We start from the raw sequence: 16,770 nt of genomic DNA on the forward strand, positions 1-16,770 counted from the left end.
TTTAATTGCAGTCACAAATAGATAGTAGGGTAATATGGAGAATTGAATAGCTGGCATGTGAAAATGCATAGCAATAGTAACCACTTCATTCTCCCTGGAGGTGTTTTCAAGAGCAGGATGTTCAAAGCCTCACTCCACCTGGCCTAGTGGAAGGTGTCCCCGAGGCATGGCAGGGAGGTTGGAACTAGATGGTCTTCAGGGTCCCTTCCAAGCCAAAGCATTCTGTGAGTTCACTCTATGAGTGTATTTAATGCAACTTCACACGTTTGCAGGGCTTCTTCCTCCTTTTGATGCAGTCTGGTATCAAGAGACTGTTGTAGAAGTGTTCTGTGGCAAGTGTTGAGCGGCAATTTGGGAAAGGAAAGATTGTTGCTGTTGAGTTAGACCAAATGTTTTGAAAGCTTTCATCATCCTTGCTGCAAACAGGCAACAAAAGGGATGAAAAATCACATAAAGGCTTTACAGGATTTTCTGTACATCAGCTGTGGCACATTTCTGGTACTCAGAACTTCCTTCTTTATAGAAGAGCTTTGAATATGTGGATGATTTGTAGTTTTCACTGCCTTAAAATACTGCTTTTGTCTAGCACCACTGAAATAAAATGCATGCTGTAGACACTGAGTTGGGTTTTCCCAGAGTCACAGAACGTTAGGGGATAGAGGGACCTCAAAAGATCATCCAGTCCAGCCTTCCCGCCAGAACAGGATCACCTAGGGCAGGTCACACAGGAACACATCCAGGAGGGTTTGGAATGTCTCCAGAGAAAGAGACTCCTCTCTGGGCAGCCTGCTCCAGGGCTCCAGCACACTCACAGTGACAAAGTTTACCCTTCTGTTCCTCTGGAACTTTCTCTGCTCCAGCTTGGCACCCCTTGCCCTTTGTTCTATCATTGGACAGCCCTGAGCAGAGCCTGGCTCCATCCTCCTGACCTCTCTTTTCAAAGAGGTTATGCAGCATCACAAACTTAGTTAAAGCAGCCTGGAAATTTGGTTCAGGGATGTTTATTTCACTGTAGCAATCCAGGTGTGTGTATGGTAGTAAGTGCTATGAGATGTAGTATCTGTGCTTACAGGAGCACCTTGTCTAAAGGTTACCAGCTGATTTATTGATGAGGAGGTGCTTGTGTCTCCAGAGTTGTAAGCACAGCGTCATTGATACGCTGCTTTCGGTGAGCTGGAGTGAGAAGGTGAAAGTGGCCACTCTGGTTCAGATTCAGCACTGCTCCAACTCAACTTTCTTTGTCCCATGGAGGTTATAAGTAGACACCTGAAGAAAGACAGGACCAGGCTGGATTTGTGGCCTGCACTCATTTCAAACTGTCTTCAATGCTTTGCTCCAAGCAGGAGCTGCTGAGCTCGTGGCTGGGCTGTGTGGTAGGGCAGGTGAGCCCATCGAGAAGAGAGGGCAAGAGGGAGGCCAGAGCTGCCTGCTCAGTTTGAAGTGTGGGCAAACCATGGGCTTGTGCTGTGGCATAATTTCATTTCTGACTTTCCCAACCTTGCCACTTGCTTCCAAATTCCTTTGTTAATATTTGCTCTTCACACTCTGCCACTCAGCTTCAGGCTGCTGTTTTAGCAGAAGCAGTCAGTTGGAACACCAAGGTCTTCTTCCTTAGAGGTAATCATCTGGCCAGAGTCTATCTATCACTTTGTGTGTTGGGCTGGGATTGTTTTTCCATGTATGAGCTGATGAATTAATTGATAATGAATCTAATCTCTTATTTCAGTCCTTCAGTCCTGTAAAGCCAGGCCATTCTTTGTGTGCACAGACGCCCCCCCCCCAGTATGCTGTACTGAAAAGCTCTGGTATTTGACTTGGCTCTGCCTCTGGCTCCTCTTTCCAAGTCTTGTTGAAGGTATGATTTGTCTGGGGCAAGGAAAAGTTCCTCAGAAGAACCTGACTTTCACTGGAAGAGTAGAATGTCTTTCAGAAAGTCATTTCTGTAAGAGTGTTGCCCAAGGGTGGGAATCGTTCCTGTTGTTCTGGGTGCAGAAGCTTTTTAGGCAGCATTTGGATCCATGGACAAGTAATTTTAAGCTGGTGGCAATAAAGCTTTACATAAACCCTTCTGCTTGGTTTCTTGATCTCTACACTGACTCAGCAGTAACTAAGCTCTTTGAGGCGATTTCTAAGCCTCTAACAAATTTGAGTAGAAATTTTTAGCCTGCCTTTTAAAATGTGTATTGAAAATCCTCTTTTCCCAGGGAATGATACTGAAGAATACATCTGGCATTTGCCTGGGCTGGAAAGCTGTGATTCATGATTTAACTCTCCCTGGAGTGTGTGAGAGATGTCCATTACCTTACTGAACTAATCATATGCTTGAGTCCATTGCTGAAGTGAGCACAGAGGTTTGAGATGTGAGATTTCAGGCTTGTAGGGTGTGGGGTTTTGATGGGGTTTTGGTAGGGGGTTTGTGCTGTGCTGTGCTCCCTCCCATATGAAAGGTGGTGTTCTGCAGGAGCAGAGGAAATAGGCATTTCTGTAGTTAGCATTACAGGACTGAGAGACAGTCCTGGTTTCTTGACACTTGCTCTCTCTCCCAAATTTTCACAAGGGTTCGTTGTGCTTACTATCTTTAGAAGAGAACTGATCAGGAGTGACGGGGTGTAGAATGGTCTGCCATAGGTGGCTTCTGCTGTAGCAGAGAAAGGCTTTAGGTACACATATGATGTGCTAGGTGGGTTTTCAGGGAAGGCTTGGGAAGGGGTGAGTGGGGGGAATGACTTCAAATGGCCAGGACTGGACCCTGATGCAGAAGGCTGACCAAGGAGTATTACTGTTCCACATATGCTTTGATTGGCTATTTCCCTAGTCCAGCCTTTGCTTCTGCCTTCCCTTCAGCAGGAGGTGCAATCTGTGGCTGGAAGAGGCCATTGATAGGAACAGATGTTAACTTGTGCTCAAGGATTGTTTTAGGTACTGTCAGCTCTCCATCCCTCCCTTGAAGAGCTGCAGGCCCTGGTTCCACTCCCCTGAAGTGCTGTGTCCCGTGGCTGGCTGCGAGTGGCTGGTGTCTGCCCCAGAGTGCCCGCAGGTATCAGCCGGAGTCAGGCAGCTCTGCAGCCCGTCTCTCCTTTCCTCAGAAAGCTGATGCTATTCATGCTCACTCTTACTGTGGTCCCTTGGGCCTTTTCTTCATCTTAGCACATTTTACAGCTCTGATGAGAGAGTGTGCTTGTGGCTGATGTGGAGTGCACCCTCCTGGGCGACGAGCGGTGGGCTCCTGACTCCTCTGCTGGGCACGTCGCATGTGAGCTGCTCACGCTGTGTGCAAAGGCTCTGTTAGGCTGCAGCATCAAAAGAATGGACATTATTTGCCTTTCTTTTCTTGCACCCACAGCTCTCTTTCAAAAGAGAACTGGTCCTGCTTTGGAAATAGATAACATAAGTACCTATTGCCAAGGGAGGATTGAAACGGTGATCCTGATCTGACACAGGCATCTATTTTTGACATTCAGGGAGGAACTCAAGTCTGAAAGGAGGTCTGGTTTAACACATTCCTTTCACCAGCTTTTCCTTCTGCTGTCATACCTTATAGCTGAGACTTGACTTGCTGCTGTTTGGTGTGTTAGATGTTCTTACTTCCAACAAAATGTAAGCCTTCTGAAGTGCTGGAGAGTCTGCCTTAGAAAAGTCCAGCTCAGTATACAAAGAGCTCTGAATCTGATGCCTCATATAGGCAGGGGAGCTAGGTGTCCATGGGGAGTGGGTTTGTGCAGTTCAGGGCAGGGGTTTCTTTCTGGAGGGTTAAGGATTGGAAGGCAAGTGGTGTAGTGCAGAGCAGCCATGACCAGCAGCCCTTACCTAGCTCCAGGAATTCGGTGTTCTTCACTTCTCTGTTTCCTAGAGGTTTCCACAACAGAGGCTTTGGGGCCTTAGGCTTTTGGGCACAGTGTGGGGGTGGTGTTGAGCTTGTCATTTAGGGTCACCTAGCACAGTTGTGCCTCTGGAAGATTTGTCAGTGCACGTGCCAAAGACACAAGTCAGTGTGTGTAAGTTGATGGCTTCACTCAGAGTCCATCTCTTAGGTAAATATCTCATCAGTGAAATTGCTCTTTTGAGTTAATAAACCCAAGTTGCTGGAAACTTCCACTTAGGTTTATCAAACCTGCTTGCTTCTGTTTGTGGGAAAGGAGGTCAGTGTCTGCACCACTGCCTTGGGCTGCTCAGGTTTGTGCACATTGCAATGGGATGCTCAAGTCACTGGTTCCAGTTCAACTCCTGCTGCCTGCACAGCCCCTGCAGAGCACGGCCACTGAGCTGTGGCAGCGGAGGGGTTTTAACCCTGTGGCTGTTGACACTTGTCTAGCCCTGGAGCAGGCCAGGGTGCCTGGTGTTAGGAAAGGGAGACCCTGGAAGGAGGATGTTTCCAGCAGGAGCTCCATGGCTTCACTACAGATTGGCTTGCCTACTTGTTTTGTTTTGTTTTGATTTCTTCCTCCAACTGTTCTGGGCAAGCAGCCAAGAAGGAATCCCAATAAGCAATTCATGAGCTAACAAGAGCTAAAATGGTATTGGTATAATAGGTTATTTCTGTCTCTCTCTTCCCTTTTCTCCCCATGTCCACCTCCACTGGGAGGTTTTTGCAGCTTGGGTGACCGAACAGCACCCCAAAAACCCCCACGCAGGAGGTTCCCACATTTTCTAGGGGCTGCAGCCAGCCCTGCTGGGTTCTCAGTGCTGAACAAAGGCTGGCTTTCCTTTCTGGCTTTGTAGCCCCAGTATGGGCACCTGACCAGAAGCAGTGAGAGCTTGGTGAGGTGTGCTGCCTGCCAGCAGGCTGAGCCAGCAGGACCTGTGTCCTCTCCTGCTGGCACTGGTGGGCAGCTGGACTTTGTTGCATGCCTGCATCCTGACAGCTGTGCTGGAGGTCTCTTTGCAGTAGGTTCTGTTTGCTCAGGTTTTCCCCTGGATAGCAATCTGGCTCTTCTGGGCTGTGTTCTTTTGGGGGGACATCCATCAAGTGTAGTTGCTCTCATGTTTGATTGTTCTACAGGAGTGGTGCTTGTTCATCCTGAGGCTTGGAATCTCTGTGATGAAATTCAAGCCTGTGTAGAACGTCTGGAAGTGTTGCTGTCAAAAAAGGTAGCTCATGTGTTTTGGGTCCCCTTCCTGGTGTGTGTTACCCTGTCCAGGCTCTGAAAGCACAGCAGAGTTCAGACAGAACACCTTTGTAAGCAGCTTTTAAAATTGAGATCAGAAGCCTGTTTCAAGCCTGGAAAGTCATTTTGGTAAATCCAAGTTGTCAGCAGTGCACACTGCCATAGAGGGCAGGTGAAGGGAACGTGACAGTCTGGGGGATTGTGTAACTCAGCCAACTGGTGAGGGACTTGTGCTTTTTACTCACTACTTCCTCTCTACCCAGTTTCCTTTGTTTCACAGGAAGAAGTTTCCTCCTCTTCTAGCAGGGTGATCCCAAAAGGGCTGGATGGGGGATTTATCCCCCTTGGTGGTGGTCCAAAACAGAAACTGAGAGGTGCCAGATTCCATTTGTCTGACAGTCTCCTGTGTTAGTTTGTGTCTCCTGCTATCAGTGGAGAAAATAGTTGGGATCTTCTGGGAGATATCTAAGCAAAAAATGTTCAGTGTTGCATATGGAAAAAAGAGTGACCTCAATTTGCACATGCACTCATTTTCATGCAGGTTCTGTTTCCTCTATGCAAATATGGCCATTTTTAGAGCAAGTCATGCAGATGTCTGAATCTCTGTGCAAGTTCAAATAGCTCAAACTGGTAGTAGTTCCTTAGCTCTAACATTAACTGCTTCAAGTGAGAGCATAAACCCTGTGGTGAGCTTTGTCAGCAGCATTTTGCAGCACTCAACAGGACAGTGTTCAGCATGGAGCTTGGCTTTGTGCTGTGTGTTAGCTGTGTGTTGCTCAGTCCCAGAGGAACAACACTGCTTGGGCCTTGACTACGTAAAGGAAGGAAGAAAAGGTCTTCATTTGTGGCATTTGATACTTTTCTGCAGTTGATTTCTGTGACTATTCCTGTTTGTGCAGAGGGAAGCACAAGCTGAAGGTTTATACTTTGGACTGATTCTGGCCAGTGTTACTTCAGTGATTCTTCAGTATACTTTTGTCTTCTTATATACTTAAATAATATATATACACCCCCCCCCCTTACTATGGCTATAGTGATACTTCAGTACTCACTCTGTCCCAGTATCACTGGAGTGAAACACTGTTGTTTTTCCTGATCTGGCAGGAGTTAGATGAGCATAAACTTCACAGAGTATGGAGCCCATGCAGTGAGAGCAGCAGGGGAGTGGTGGTGTTGGGGAAGGGAGGGGAGAGCGTGGGAACGTTCCCTGCTTCACTTGGGGAGGAGATGCGACTGGAAGAATGTTTGCTTTGCACACAGCCTGCTGGAGGTCTCCTTATAGGAAGTGTAAGGCACACAGCAGTCCCCACATGCCTAGGGTCAGGAACTGCAGCTTTCCTCTCTCAAGAAATGTCTCTTTCAATGCTGGAGATGCCAGCTCTCTTCTTGAAGCTTTTCTGTTGAGTTCCCTACAAGGGATTGTTGAAACTGAGGAGCTAAGTACCTGCAAGTTCGACTGTGACACTGTCTGGAGGGAAAGCAGGACTTCTGTTTGTGTATGGCTGTAGAAGCACACTCATTTGTTCCCTCTTTGTTGGGTTTATGTGCTTCTAGGATGTAGGAGTTTCATGTATTGACTAAAATCAGACTGTTTCAGATGATGAGGTCACTCAGTTTGGTGCCCACGGGCTCAGTGTGTCCTCAGAACCACCCAAGTGCAGGGCACCTCTGATGGGCTTGGCTAGTGCCATGCTGTGTAGCTTGGACCCCCCTGCTTCTTAGCTTTTTCTGCTCTTGGTGCTAATTAACATGTAGATATTTCATGATGGTTTCTGGAGTTCCTCTGCAATTCCTGTTTACTTGGGGAAAAATAGTCACCAATTTGCTTACACAATGCACATAAATTAGCAGCCTCTTTTGTTCCATCTGCATTTACATGCCAGCAAGAAAACCAGTGTGGTTGTGCTTTCCACTGGAAGGCACTGGGGCCTGTAAAGCAAGGAGACAAACCTTTTCAGCTGTGCACCTAGAAAGTCCTGACTGGAATGGGTTTATGGCATTTGGGTGTTCAGTCTGAATATTGAGAGAAGCGTAAAGGAGTTAGGAAAGGAAGTCAGCAGCTTAGAGTACTTTGTTGAGGGCTGCTGAAATGTGTGCATAGGGGATTGCTGCTGTGGTTTAGCTGTTTGTCGTGCTTTAGGAGTGGGAATACAAAAGATTTGCTCCGTATCTCAGCCCCCTCTGCAGCCCTGCCTCCCTGACAAATGTGTATGCCTGTACTATCCAGCTCTAGACCTTGTTTTGCCCTGCTGAGTCTTGCCTGCTGCTTTGTGTGTGGGTTTTGTCTCATAGGTATGTGTTAAAACACATGGTGGGAACAAACTGAGAGCTCCTTCCTTCAGAGAGGTGGAAGTAAGGCATTTTTGAAGATAAGAATCTTTATTCCCCAGTCATCCTGACAATATTAATGCAGTTTTCATATCTCAAATTTCCTAGCTAAAGGATCATTTTATTGTAACATGGAAGGCCTCCTTCCTGTTACATCTGTATTATCCTTTCAAGTGCTCAGGGAACAATCCTGTTATCAATTACTGTTTGATACTGGCCTTGGCCATCACTGCTGCTGCAGTGAGGAAGAGGATGTCCTTATAGGATGAAATTAAGGTAGGTGTATGTGTAGGAGAGGGAGAGTGGCCTGAAGTGTGAGTAAGGGCTAGGGCTAAATAAACTGCTTGAACGAGTTGTATTTCTCTGCATGATGCTTTCCTTCTGATGGTGTCCTCACACTGTTCATCAGTGCCTTGTGCTGTCTCAGCAAGTAGAGTGAGGAATGCTGCAGAGCACCAGGACATTAGTGTGGGGTTTCCCACCCTAAACTAGCTGCTGGGATCAAAGGTAATTGGGTCAGTGCCGTTCTGGCTCCAGCACAGGAGAGAGGAGTGTCTCTGGGGTGGGATTAATTAACAAGCCATAAAGTCACAGTGCATACAGAGGATCTCGTGTCACACACAGGTGTGTAGAAACCTCTGTGTGTTTCTAGAAGATGTGGAGCTGAAGGGGGGTGAGTGACCCCCTAGGATAACAACTGTTCATATGGATGTGTGACTCCAGCCTGTAAACACGAGTGGGAGATGCCAAGCCCTGTCCACTGAAGAGCTGTGTTTGGCTAAGGGTGAGGGCTGAAAAAGCTTCATGCCCTTCTCCAGAAGCTCCAGCTCCTCCAGCCTGGCCTGGGACATCTCCTGCTGCAAACTGACCCTCCCTCACTGCTCAGGCTCTGTTCATTTTCCTTCAGCCACCTTCAAGAAAGTGCTCTAGGCTCTCCAGGTGCACCAGAGAGTGCTAGTGGGGGCAGGATGCTGTAGCTGCTCCCTAATTTCATGTCTGGGTATTTAGCCCAGTCTGTTTGACTGCTCTGCCTCACCATAGGCTGCGTGTGGTAGGTGTTGCCCATCAGCCTGATACGGGAGCTGTGTGTGGTGTCTTTCAGTCAGGATACAGACAGATCTCTCTGCTATTGCACTGGGGAAGATTAAGGACCTGTATCTGTTGATTCAGTAAACTCTTACCATGAATAGGAGTCTGACTCCTGCAATAAATCATGGTGCATGCTAATAGGTTTCCTTGACTTCAGTCATAAACTCTTTAAAAGGATGAGGTTAGGAACTGTGATTGACAGTTCCTGAGCCCTGCATGAATAGCCCTCCACTGTTCATACCTGGGGGAGGGTGGTACTGGTTGTTAGCTGTCGTCTTAGTTTGCAGTCTGGGTGGGGGAATTAATAGGACAGTCTTCAGCAGAGCCGAGTTTAGCAACAGCCTGATGCTAACTTGTAACTGCCCTCTGCACCTCTTCCTTGTGGTACCCTGCACCTTGTTCCCAAGGTGTGCCTAGAGAAGCAGGCCAAGAGCCTGCAGGAGTTGCAATCTCAAACCTTCTCAGTGCTCCACAGCGTTTTAACTTCTGTGTTGTGTTGTTTGTTTTTCACAGGAAATGACCTAGAGGCCTTACAACTACATTTGTGCATTTTTGCTCTGCACCTACAACTGAAGGCAAAGGCAGTCTGGAAGCACCACTTCTTAATGTCACAGCAGAAACAACTACCTCAGCAAACAAGGGAAGGGGAAGAAGGCTTGCAATAACAAACACTCCTTTTAATAGCTTCAACTTGCAAAGTCTTCTCCAAGAGTCCAGATTGTTGGGTTTGGGTTTCCTTTTTCCCCCCCTTTTTTTCTTTCTTTTTTTCCCTCTTTTCCCTTCAGTATTAAGAGGAGATTACACTACAGACAGACTCTCCTGGCAGGCTGGGTCTGTCAGGACATTTGATCTGCTGGCACGAGGATTTGCCTTTTTCAAGGAAGGAGCCTCTGCACTGCTGTTGTAACCGCTGTTGATCAGTGGTTTGCTCCACTTTCCCCAGCACTGCTGGTGGGAAGACTGTGCTAAAGTGTTGCTTCTGAAGCTATTTGCATTGAGAAGACCTTTTGTAGGCTTAGCAGCCAGCGGCAGCAGCGTGCTGCCGGCGGGTCCTCCGCTCCGGCGAGCGGCAGAGCGCCACGCAAGGGACAGGGCATCGGTAGGATACTTGAGCTTGCTTTGTGAGTACCCTTCGGAACTGCAGCAGGGCTGCACCGAACGCTGCAAACAGCAGGTCAGCAGATCCGCTGCTGCCTTCCTGGCTGCTGGTACAGATGAGACAGACGCTTGCCTTTTTGAGATGCCTTTTGTGACCCCGATGTGCACGGCCCCGCCCCGGCGCTGTGCCTAGCTCTGGGCTCGAGGAAGGAGCGGGACGGGCGATCGTTGAGTGGAGAACTCTCTGGACAAGCACTCACTTATGTATTGCTGCAGTGCACAAGAAAGCAAAATGGACTACAAGCGGCGCTTCCTGCTTGGCGGGTCCAAGCAGAAGGTGCAGCAACACCAGCAGTATCAAATGCCTGAGCTAGGCAGGACCCTGAGCGCCCCGCTGGCCTCCGCCACCCCGGCACCCCCCTTGGTCTCCTCAGCTGCTGCGGGCAGCTGCAGCCACCCCGTGCCCCACACTACTCCCATCGCAGACATCCAGCAGGGAATCTCCAAGTACCTGGATGCCCTCAACGTGTTTTGCCGAACGAGCACTTTCCTCACCGAGCTGTTCAGCAGCGTGTTCAGGAACTCGCACTACTCTAAGGCAGCTATGCAACTGAAAGACGTGCAGGAACATGTCATGGAAGCAGCCAGTCGCCTCACAGCAGCAATAAAACCAGAAATAGCAAAAATGCTGATGGAGCTGAGCGCCGGAGCTGCCAACTTCAAAGACCAGAAGGAGTTCAGCCTACAAGACATCGAGGTAAGGCGCCCCGCGGGATGCCGCCTCACCAGCACTCCTCTGTCCTCCCTCCTTCGTTAGGCTTCTCTTCAAAATCACTTCCACACCTGAAGTTCTGCCTTGCTTTGGGTTTGTTGTTAAGGTTGGAAGAGACCTTTCAGATCACCGAGTCCAGCTGCAGGCTCTGCTGGTAAACAGAGCGCCTCTCCGCTTCTTGCCTTTGCCTCCCGAAAGCACTAAGTGATCTGCAGTGCCTCTCGTCCAGCTGCGGGGTACTTGGTGGCTAGTTCTGTGCAAGAGCTTGCACTTGGTTTGAAAGGATGTTAGAGGGATGAGTTGTGACTAACCTGCATCAGCTAGGGGACTCTAAACAGGCACCCTCTAGGTGCTTTCAACTGAGTGGATGAGAGGCAATGCGTGCAGGCACTGGGATGAGAGAGGCTGGATGGAGGCTTGAGGAGGGCAGATTTAGACTGAACAGTAGGAAGAAACTCTTGCCAGTGAGGGTGGGGAGACACTGGAACAGTTTGCCCAGGGAGGCTGTGGATGACCCCTCCCTGGAGAGGTTCAAGGCCAGATGGGATGGGACTGCAAGCAAGCTGGGCTGGTGGGAGGTGTTCCTGCTGGCACTTGGATGATCTTGAAGGTCCCTTCCACCCCAGCCCATCCTATGAATCTGTGGAAGAGCAATCCAGCAGCCTCTTGGCTTTCCAGGGTAGCCATGCTTAGTAACAATGCTGAACAGCAGCAACACAAAGCCAGCACACTGCCCCTCCACAGCAACTGAAGACAAGCTTCAGTCATTTTCTGGGTTATGTTAGCTAATATTTTTGAGGCACCATCAACCAAATGAACCTATACTTCCCTCAGAATTATCCATTCTAAGGATAACTGGAGTAGTTATCCACTGAGGGGAAACCTGAACAGGTGGGAGTGGGGTATTGTCCTCAGTCTTTGTGTAACCCATGAGGCAGGTGGTGATCACCATGTGCCAAACAGCTTCTTCTGGAGCTGTTGTGCCTAGCAGGGCACCGCGGTGCTAGCATGAGAGACTGCTGCTGCAGAGTGTGCCCTGGCTTTGTGCTGGCAGCCAGGCCCCAGCACTCAGAATTCACTCACCCCAGCTCTCACCATGCCTGGCTGGGTGTTTCTGGGTAATTCTCCCTGTGGTAAATGTCTTAATTATAGCAGAGGCAGTGTTAAGTGATAGTCACACGTGGGTCCCTGGTGTTTTAAGCAGTTCCTCATGTTTTGACACATTCCTTTCACTGTACAGCAGTCCTTGCAAAGTTATTCCTGCAGCATTCCATCCTGAGTGGAGAACTGCTGAGTTCTCTTGGTTTTGACTTCAATTCCAGGTAGCTTTGTGTAGGGCTGAGTGCTACACACACATCTTAGCAATGTTAGCTGCTTTCTGTGGCTGCACAGCTTGCAGCTGAAGTAAAGCAGAATGCTGTTTGGAGGATGTCATTGTAGAGAGCAGTGTGGCTGGCAGCTTGCAGTGCTGTGTGTGTGGTGTAGAATGGAGCAAGCAGCTAGATCCTTGTGCTGGATGGCTTTCCCTTTTTGGAGACCAGTCTGATAACACCAGCCTGCATAGCTGAGGCTGGAGGAAAACCTACTGTGAAGCTCAGGGTGAGTTTATGTAGTTAAAGTCCTTGATAAATGCCTGTGCTGAAAGAATTTATCCTAACTTTTAATTGGGGGGGTGGGGAAGGCAGCAACATAGGAGGCCTTGGCTGCCTTCTGGGGGGGGTTGTGTCCCTGCTAAAGGTTGGCAGCTCTCTCTGTACTGATTTTTACAACCTGGCCCAGTTGTTCTGGGTGCTAATTCACAGCCTGACCCCTGCACCCTGTGGAGAGAGTGGCTGCTCAGCAGGAGGGGTTCACAAGCAGAAGCAGAGCATTTTGTGTGCAGACTGACTGCATGGCCTGCCAGCTGCAGGCAAAGGTGGAGAAACTTTCCTTGGTCCCTGCTGTATCTGCACAGAGCTAACCCTTGCTCCTGAGCTCCACATGCACCTGCAGTGCTCTCTGCAGCAGGCAGCTCGCTGGCAGGGGCGGATGTAGAGAGAGTGCAGGCACAGCAGCTGGATTGCTTGGGTTTCTCTTGAGGGGTGTCTTGTGGCACTTGGCAGCCTGTCATTGTACTCTGAACTAGAACTGCACCTTGCACACAGTGCTGGGAAGGTTCACATGCAAGATTTATGAGGACTGCTGCATAATGAGGCAAATCCTGCACCCTGCATGTGCTTCAGAGCCAGCAGAACGTAAGGGTTTGGCTGTGGCTCACGTGGCTGGTGCAGAAGTCAGCCAGGGAGCGTGGTTTGGATGACTTCAGTGCCTAGGCTGGGTGGTTGTGCCCAGGCAGCAGTTACCTACTGCTCGAGGTGGACTGTGGCAGAGGTCAGTACAGAGAATATATTGAAGTTTCTAGGTGATGTGAAAGGGTGTGATAGACTTATGCTGGGAGACCTACATGAGAAACAGTCTTGACCTGAAGCAGTGAGTTTTGCAGTTGGGGTGGCATTTGGAGAGGAAAACAGTGTGCCAACATTGAACCAGACATTCTCAGCCTCACAAGTGGAGCTCGCCGGGCAGCAGGGCTGAAGAACACTTCTAGGGCTTGTGGTAGTCATATGCTGAGTGGGAGTCAGTGTTGTCTAGCTGCAAATAATAAATCAATGTTGTTGCTGTTGTGCAAAGAGGCAGTTGTCATGTACTCAACACTGCTGTAACCCTCAAGAGCCATGACATAAGCATTCAGCTCTCTTCACTTTGGGCGTTACGGCCTGAAAGGCAGCAGTGCACCCACACGGCACTGCTGCTGCACTTGCAGAGCTGGTGAGCAACAGGAGACACCCCAGAGGAGAGCAGCAGGGCTAAGCAGGCACCCAGGAAACAGGGCTGCAGGGGACAAACTAAAGAGCCTGACTGCAAAGGGAAGACTAAGAAGGAAGATCAGAGTTGTTCAGGTATGTAAGAAGCTGCCAGAGGAAGTGGCAGTGTTCTGTCCCTCATGTCTGCATGAGGTGGGGCAAGAAGTAATGAACTGAGGCTTCAGAAGGAAAGATGCCTGTGAAGATGTCCTGGGAACACTCTGTGACGTTAGCCCAGCACTGGGGAGAGAGCCTCTGTCACAAAGAGCTTACAGAACAGGTTGAACCTACATCTAGCAAAACTGCCCCAGGGGGAATTGCTCCTTGCTTGGGGCAGTAGGATTGGGATGACCTCTGAGAGCCTGGCCTGCTCTGCTTCTGTAGGATGTGAGGGCTGAGTGTCAGGGGGATGGGGCCAGGCTTTGGGCAGTGGGGCCCAGTGACATGAGCAGGGTAAGGGGCACGAACTGGAACATCAGAAGTTCATCTAAACATGAGGAAGCACTGCCCTAGTTTAAGGGCAATGGTGCTGTAGCAGCACTGGAACGGAGGGGGGGGAGTCTCTGAGGCCCTTCAAAACTAGACATGAGAAGGAGGGCTTTTACATGCATGAGGCCAGCTAAGGAAACACTGCTTTTGTTGAGGAGGGCTGGGGAGAAGTCTGCTTTGTGGCAGAACAAGAAATGCAAGCATAGCAGGTTGGGCTTTAGAAATCCAGGAGAGAGCTACAGCTCAGGCATGAGGTGCCAGAGGGTTTTACCTGGCGTGGTGGGCTCCAGCCCCCAGGGAAGGCAGTACCAGGGAAACTTGCAAGTGCTGGTAAGCACATGCTGACTGGGATTTGGCCTAAAAAAAGGCTGTGGAACCTGGACTGTAGCAGTAGTGGGTGAGGGGTTTCATTTATTTATTGCTTCTGAGCAGCACAGAGCTTGCTAGCTGAGAGCTGTCTGCCAAGAGGGGTATGAAGGTGACTTCTCCTGATCAAAGTGGTGGTGACAGATGGAGTTTCCCAAGGTTGCTTCTTTTCAGATATGCAAATGCTGGTGGGTTTTTCTCCCTGCCTCTTCTTTTCCCCTTTCAAAAACCCCTCTGAATTCTCAGGTGTGTTGTGCCTGTGTGGGTGAGGAGCAGCATGGCAATCAGGGGCAGTGAGACTGTTTCACGTTCGGTTTGCCAGCTCTGTTGTTGAAGTTCTGTGAGCTGGGAGAAGGCAGTAAAACTGAGCCCCTGTGAATAAAAGTGTTAAAAGAAAGGGGGGGAGGAACTCAAAACAGCTAGGAAAAAGGTTTGTGCATTTCCTCATCTTCTGCAAAGTTTTGCAGCAGCCTCAGCACTGCCCAGGGCAGAGCATGGATCTTGGTTTCATTGCATGGAGCTCGTGTGCTGCCTTCAAGTGCCAGCAGTGACAGAGCTGGGTGCCCTGCCTCCCTCAACAAGGGGAGCAGGCACAGGATATTTACCTGGCCCCTCTGGTTTGCATTAGATGCAGGTAGCCTTTGTGTGTTAAATGACTGACCATTTTTCAGCAAGATGATGCTTGTGGGGCAGACCTCTGTGAATCTAAAGTGTAAGCTTTCCTTACCAAATGTTGCCCAGCTCCATTTAAATGCATTGCTGTCTCTGCTATGATTTTCAGGGACTGGCTTCAGACCTCTGTGAGTTGAGGAAGTGTCAGCAGCAAAAAGCTGCCCCACATCAGTGACAAATGCTGTGGCCTGCTGGAATGCCTTGTGCTCTTGTCCTGCAGCCTCGTGGTCTGCTCTCAGACCTGCTGGCATTGCTTGTAGAAGTATTTTGTGCTACACTTTAATGGCTGCTTTTCACTTTAGAAGTATTTAACACTCCAATGCTTTTTTTCCCTAGCTTACAGAGATCACTTTAGTAGCTGTCAGTACCAGATTAGCACTGCTGGGTGTTTATAGGTTGGCTGTTAGCAGAAAGGGGGCAGTGAGGTTGCCTGTGCCCCCTAATACTGACTGCAGCTTCTCTGGAGCCCAATTTGAGCTGGAGGGGACTGGTTTGCAATCAGCAGGGCCTTGTCTTCCCTTGGAGGTGCACTCTGCTGAGCTGCAGGGCACTGCTGCATGGCAAAACTTAACAGTATTCCATCCACTTGCAGCTGTGTGTGGGAAAGGTGTCAGACATCAGCCTGAGTCACCCCTCCTTGCTAACTGCAGCATGTGGCCACTTTCATCTGTTCTTGTCATGAGTAGCCAGGTTGTGTGCAGGCCTTGTTGTCACCCAAGCCCTTAGGAGCTCTGTGATGGGAAAGGGGGGGTAGTAGGAAACCACTGAATAAGCTGTTGTAGTGGCCTGGGGTTTGAGTGTTTTGTTTGTTTGGGGAAGTAGCCAAGGAAAGAAGAGGGAGGAGAATACATTCTTGTAGATGGCCTGGCCCTTGGAACTGCAAGGCAGAGTTTGTGTCCAGTCTGGGAGACTGACACTGCTGGTCTGCCACCTTCTCTTACTGGCATTCTCCTCTTGTAAGGAATCTTGCTTGCCAGGGAGTTTGCATGGCATCACTGCTCAGCAGTGAAATCTGGCAGTCTCCTGTGTGCCTTGCCCAGCAAAAGATTCCCAAGTTGCCTGTGTGCTGCCCATGTGAGAGGACAGCATGGGCCAGAGGAGCCTACCGCTGCGCTTGCACCCAGCACTGCTGTTGGTGTATGACCAGCCTGACTGGAACCATCACCAGCTGCTGTCCAGGGAGGAGCAGGTCTGAAGTGAGACCTCTCAGAAAATACCATTGCTTCCCACTGCCTGAACTGGGAGATAGATTCCTTCAGGCAAAGTGCTTCAGCTGCTGAGACAAAGCTGTCCTGCCTGGGAGCAGACTGGGAAAGTCCAGGTGTCAGAGCTGGAGTTCTTGGGACAAAAAGCTGGCAAGCTGGAGACCTCCTCCTGTCTGCTATAGAAATGACTCTGAGAAATGGTTTAGGGGAACACCACCACTACCAGAGCTTGCTAACTGACACCTGTGATGATTCCAGATCATATTCCCTAGGGTGTAGTTTCTTCTGATCATGGCTAAAGCAGAAACTTGTGCCTGGGAAAGCAGGGACCAAGAGGTGGCTGTGTCTGTGTGAAAACACCCACCTGTGTTTGCTGGTAACTGTGCAGATTCCCCAGCAGAGAGCCAGCCCCTTGCTTTACTCCCTGGGGTCACTGCTGGCCAGCCCTGCCTCTCTCTGTTAAGCTGGTGGTGGCTGTTCCTCCTCCCCACAACTGGGACAGTTTCAGTGCTTTGGAAGATGATCCCCAAGAAGCGAACTCCACAGCAAAGCAAGCTTGGCATCAGTGTGTAACAGTGCAGCTCTCCTCCTCCACTTGGGGGTTACTTAAGCAGTTAAGCCCAACCTTACCCCTGCCTGGGAGAGACAGAAATAGATTCCTCCTCAAAGCAAGCAGAAGTTGAGTGAAGCAGATGGTACCAGTTATCTGTGCTGCTTAACAGTGGGAATTGCAGGAGGAATGTTGTGTGCTGCCACTTGCAGACGGAGTCATTTGTTTATTTGGAGCATTACTCCCAGGCAGG

The 16,770-nt window shown here is 49.6% G+C and overlaps 1 protein-coding gene across 4 annotated transcripts in view; it reads left to right on the forward strand.

The window, feature by feature from the left end:
- Nucleotides 1–16,770, forward strand: part of GARRE1 (granule associated Rac and RHOG effector 1) — a 54,458-nt gene that overhangs the window by 19,023 nt on the left and 18,665 nt on the right. For 3 of the 4 annotated variants that reach the window (XM_068161665.1, XM_068161667.1, XM_068161668.1), the window contains exon 2: nucleotides 9,036–10,377. In XM_068161665.1, coding sequence (XP_068017766.1) covers nucleotides 9,883–10,377 — 495 coding nt within the window. In that variant the 5' untranslated portion in view covers nucleotides 9,036–9,882. Of the gene's footprint in view, nucleotides 1–5,006; nucleotides 5,089–9,035; nucleotides 10,378–16,770 lie in introns of those variants that run through there. The other variant, XM_068161666.1, reaches the window with a different exon arrangement.

This window comes from Melanerpes formicivorus, unplaced genomic scaffold, assembly GCF_026170545.1.
Source record: "Melanerpes formicivorus ecotype bairdi unplaced genomic scaffold, bMelFor1.0.p_v2 SCAF_59, whole genome shotgun sequence".
Lineage (NCBI taxonomy): Eukaryota > Metazoa > Chordata > Aves > Piciformes > Picidae > Melanerpes > Melanerpes formicivorus.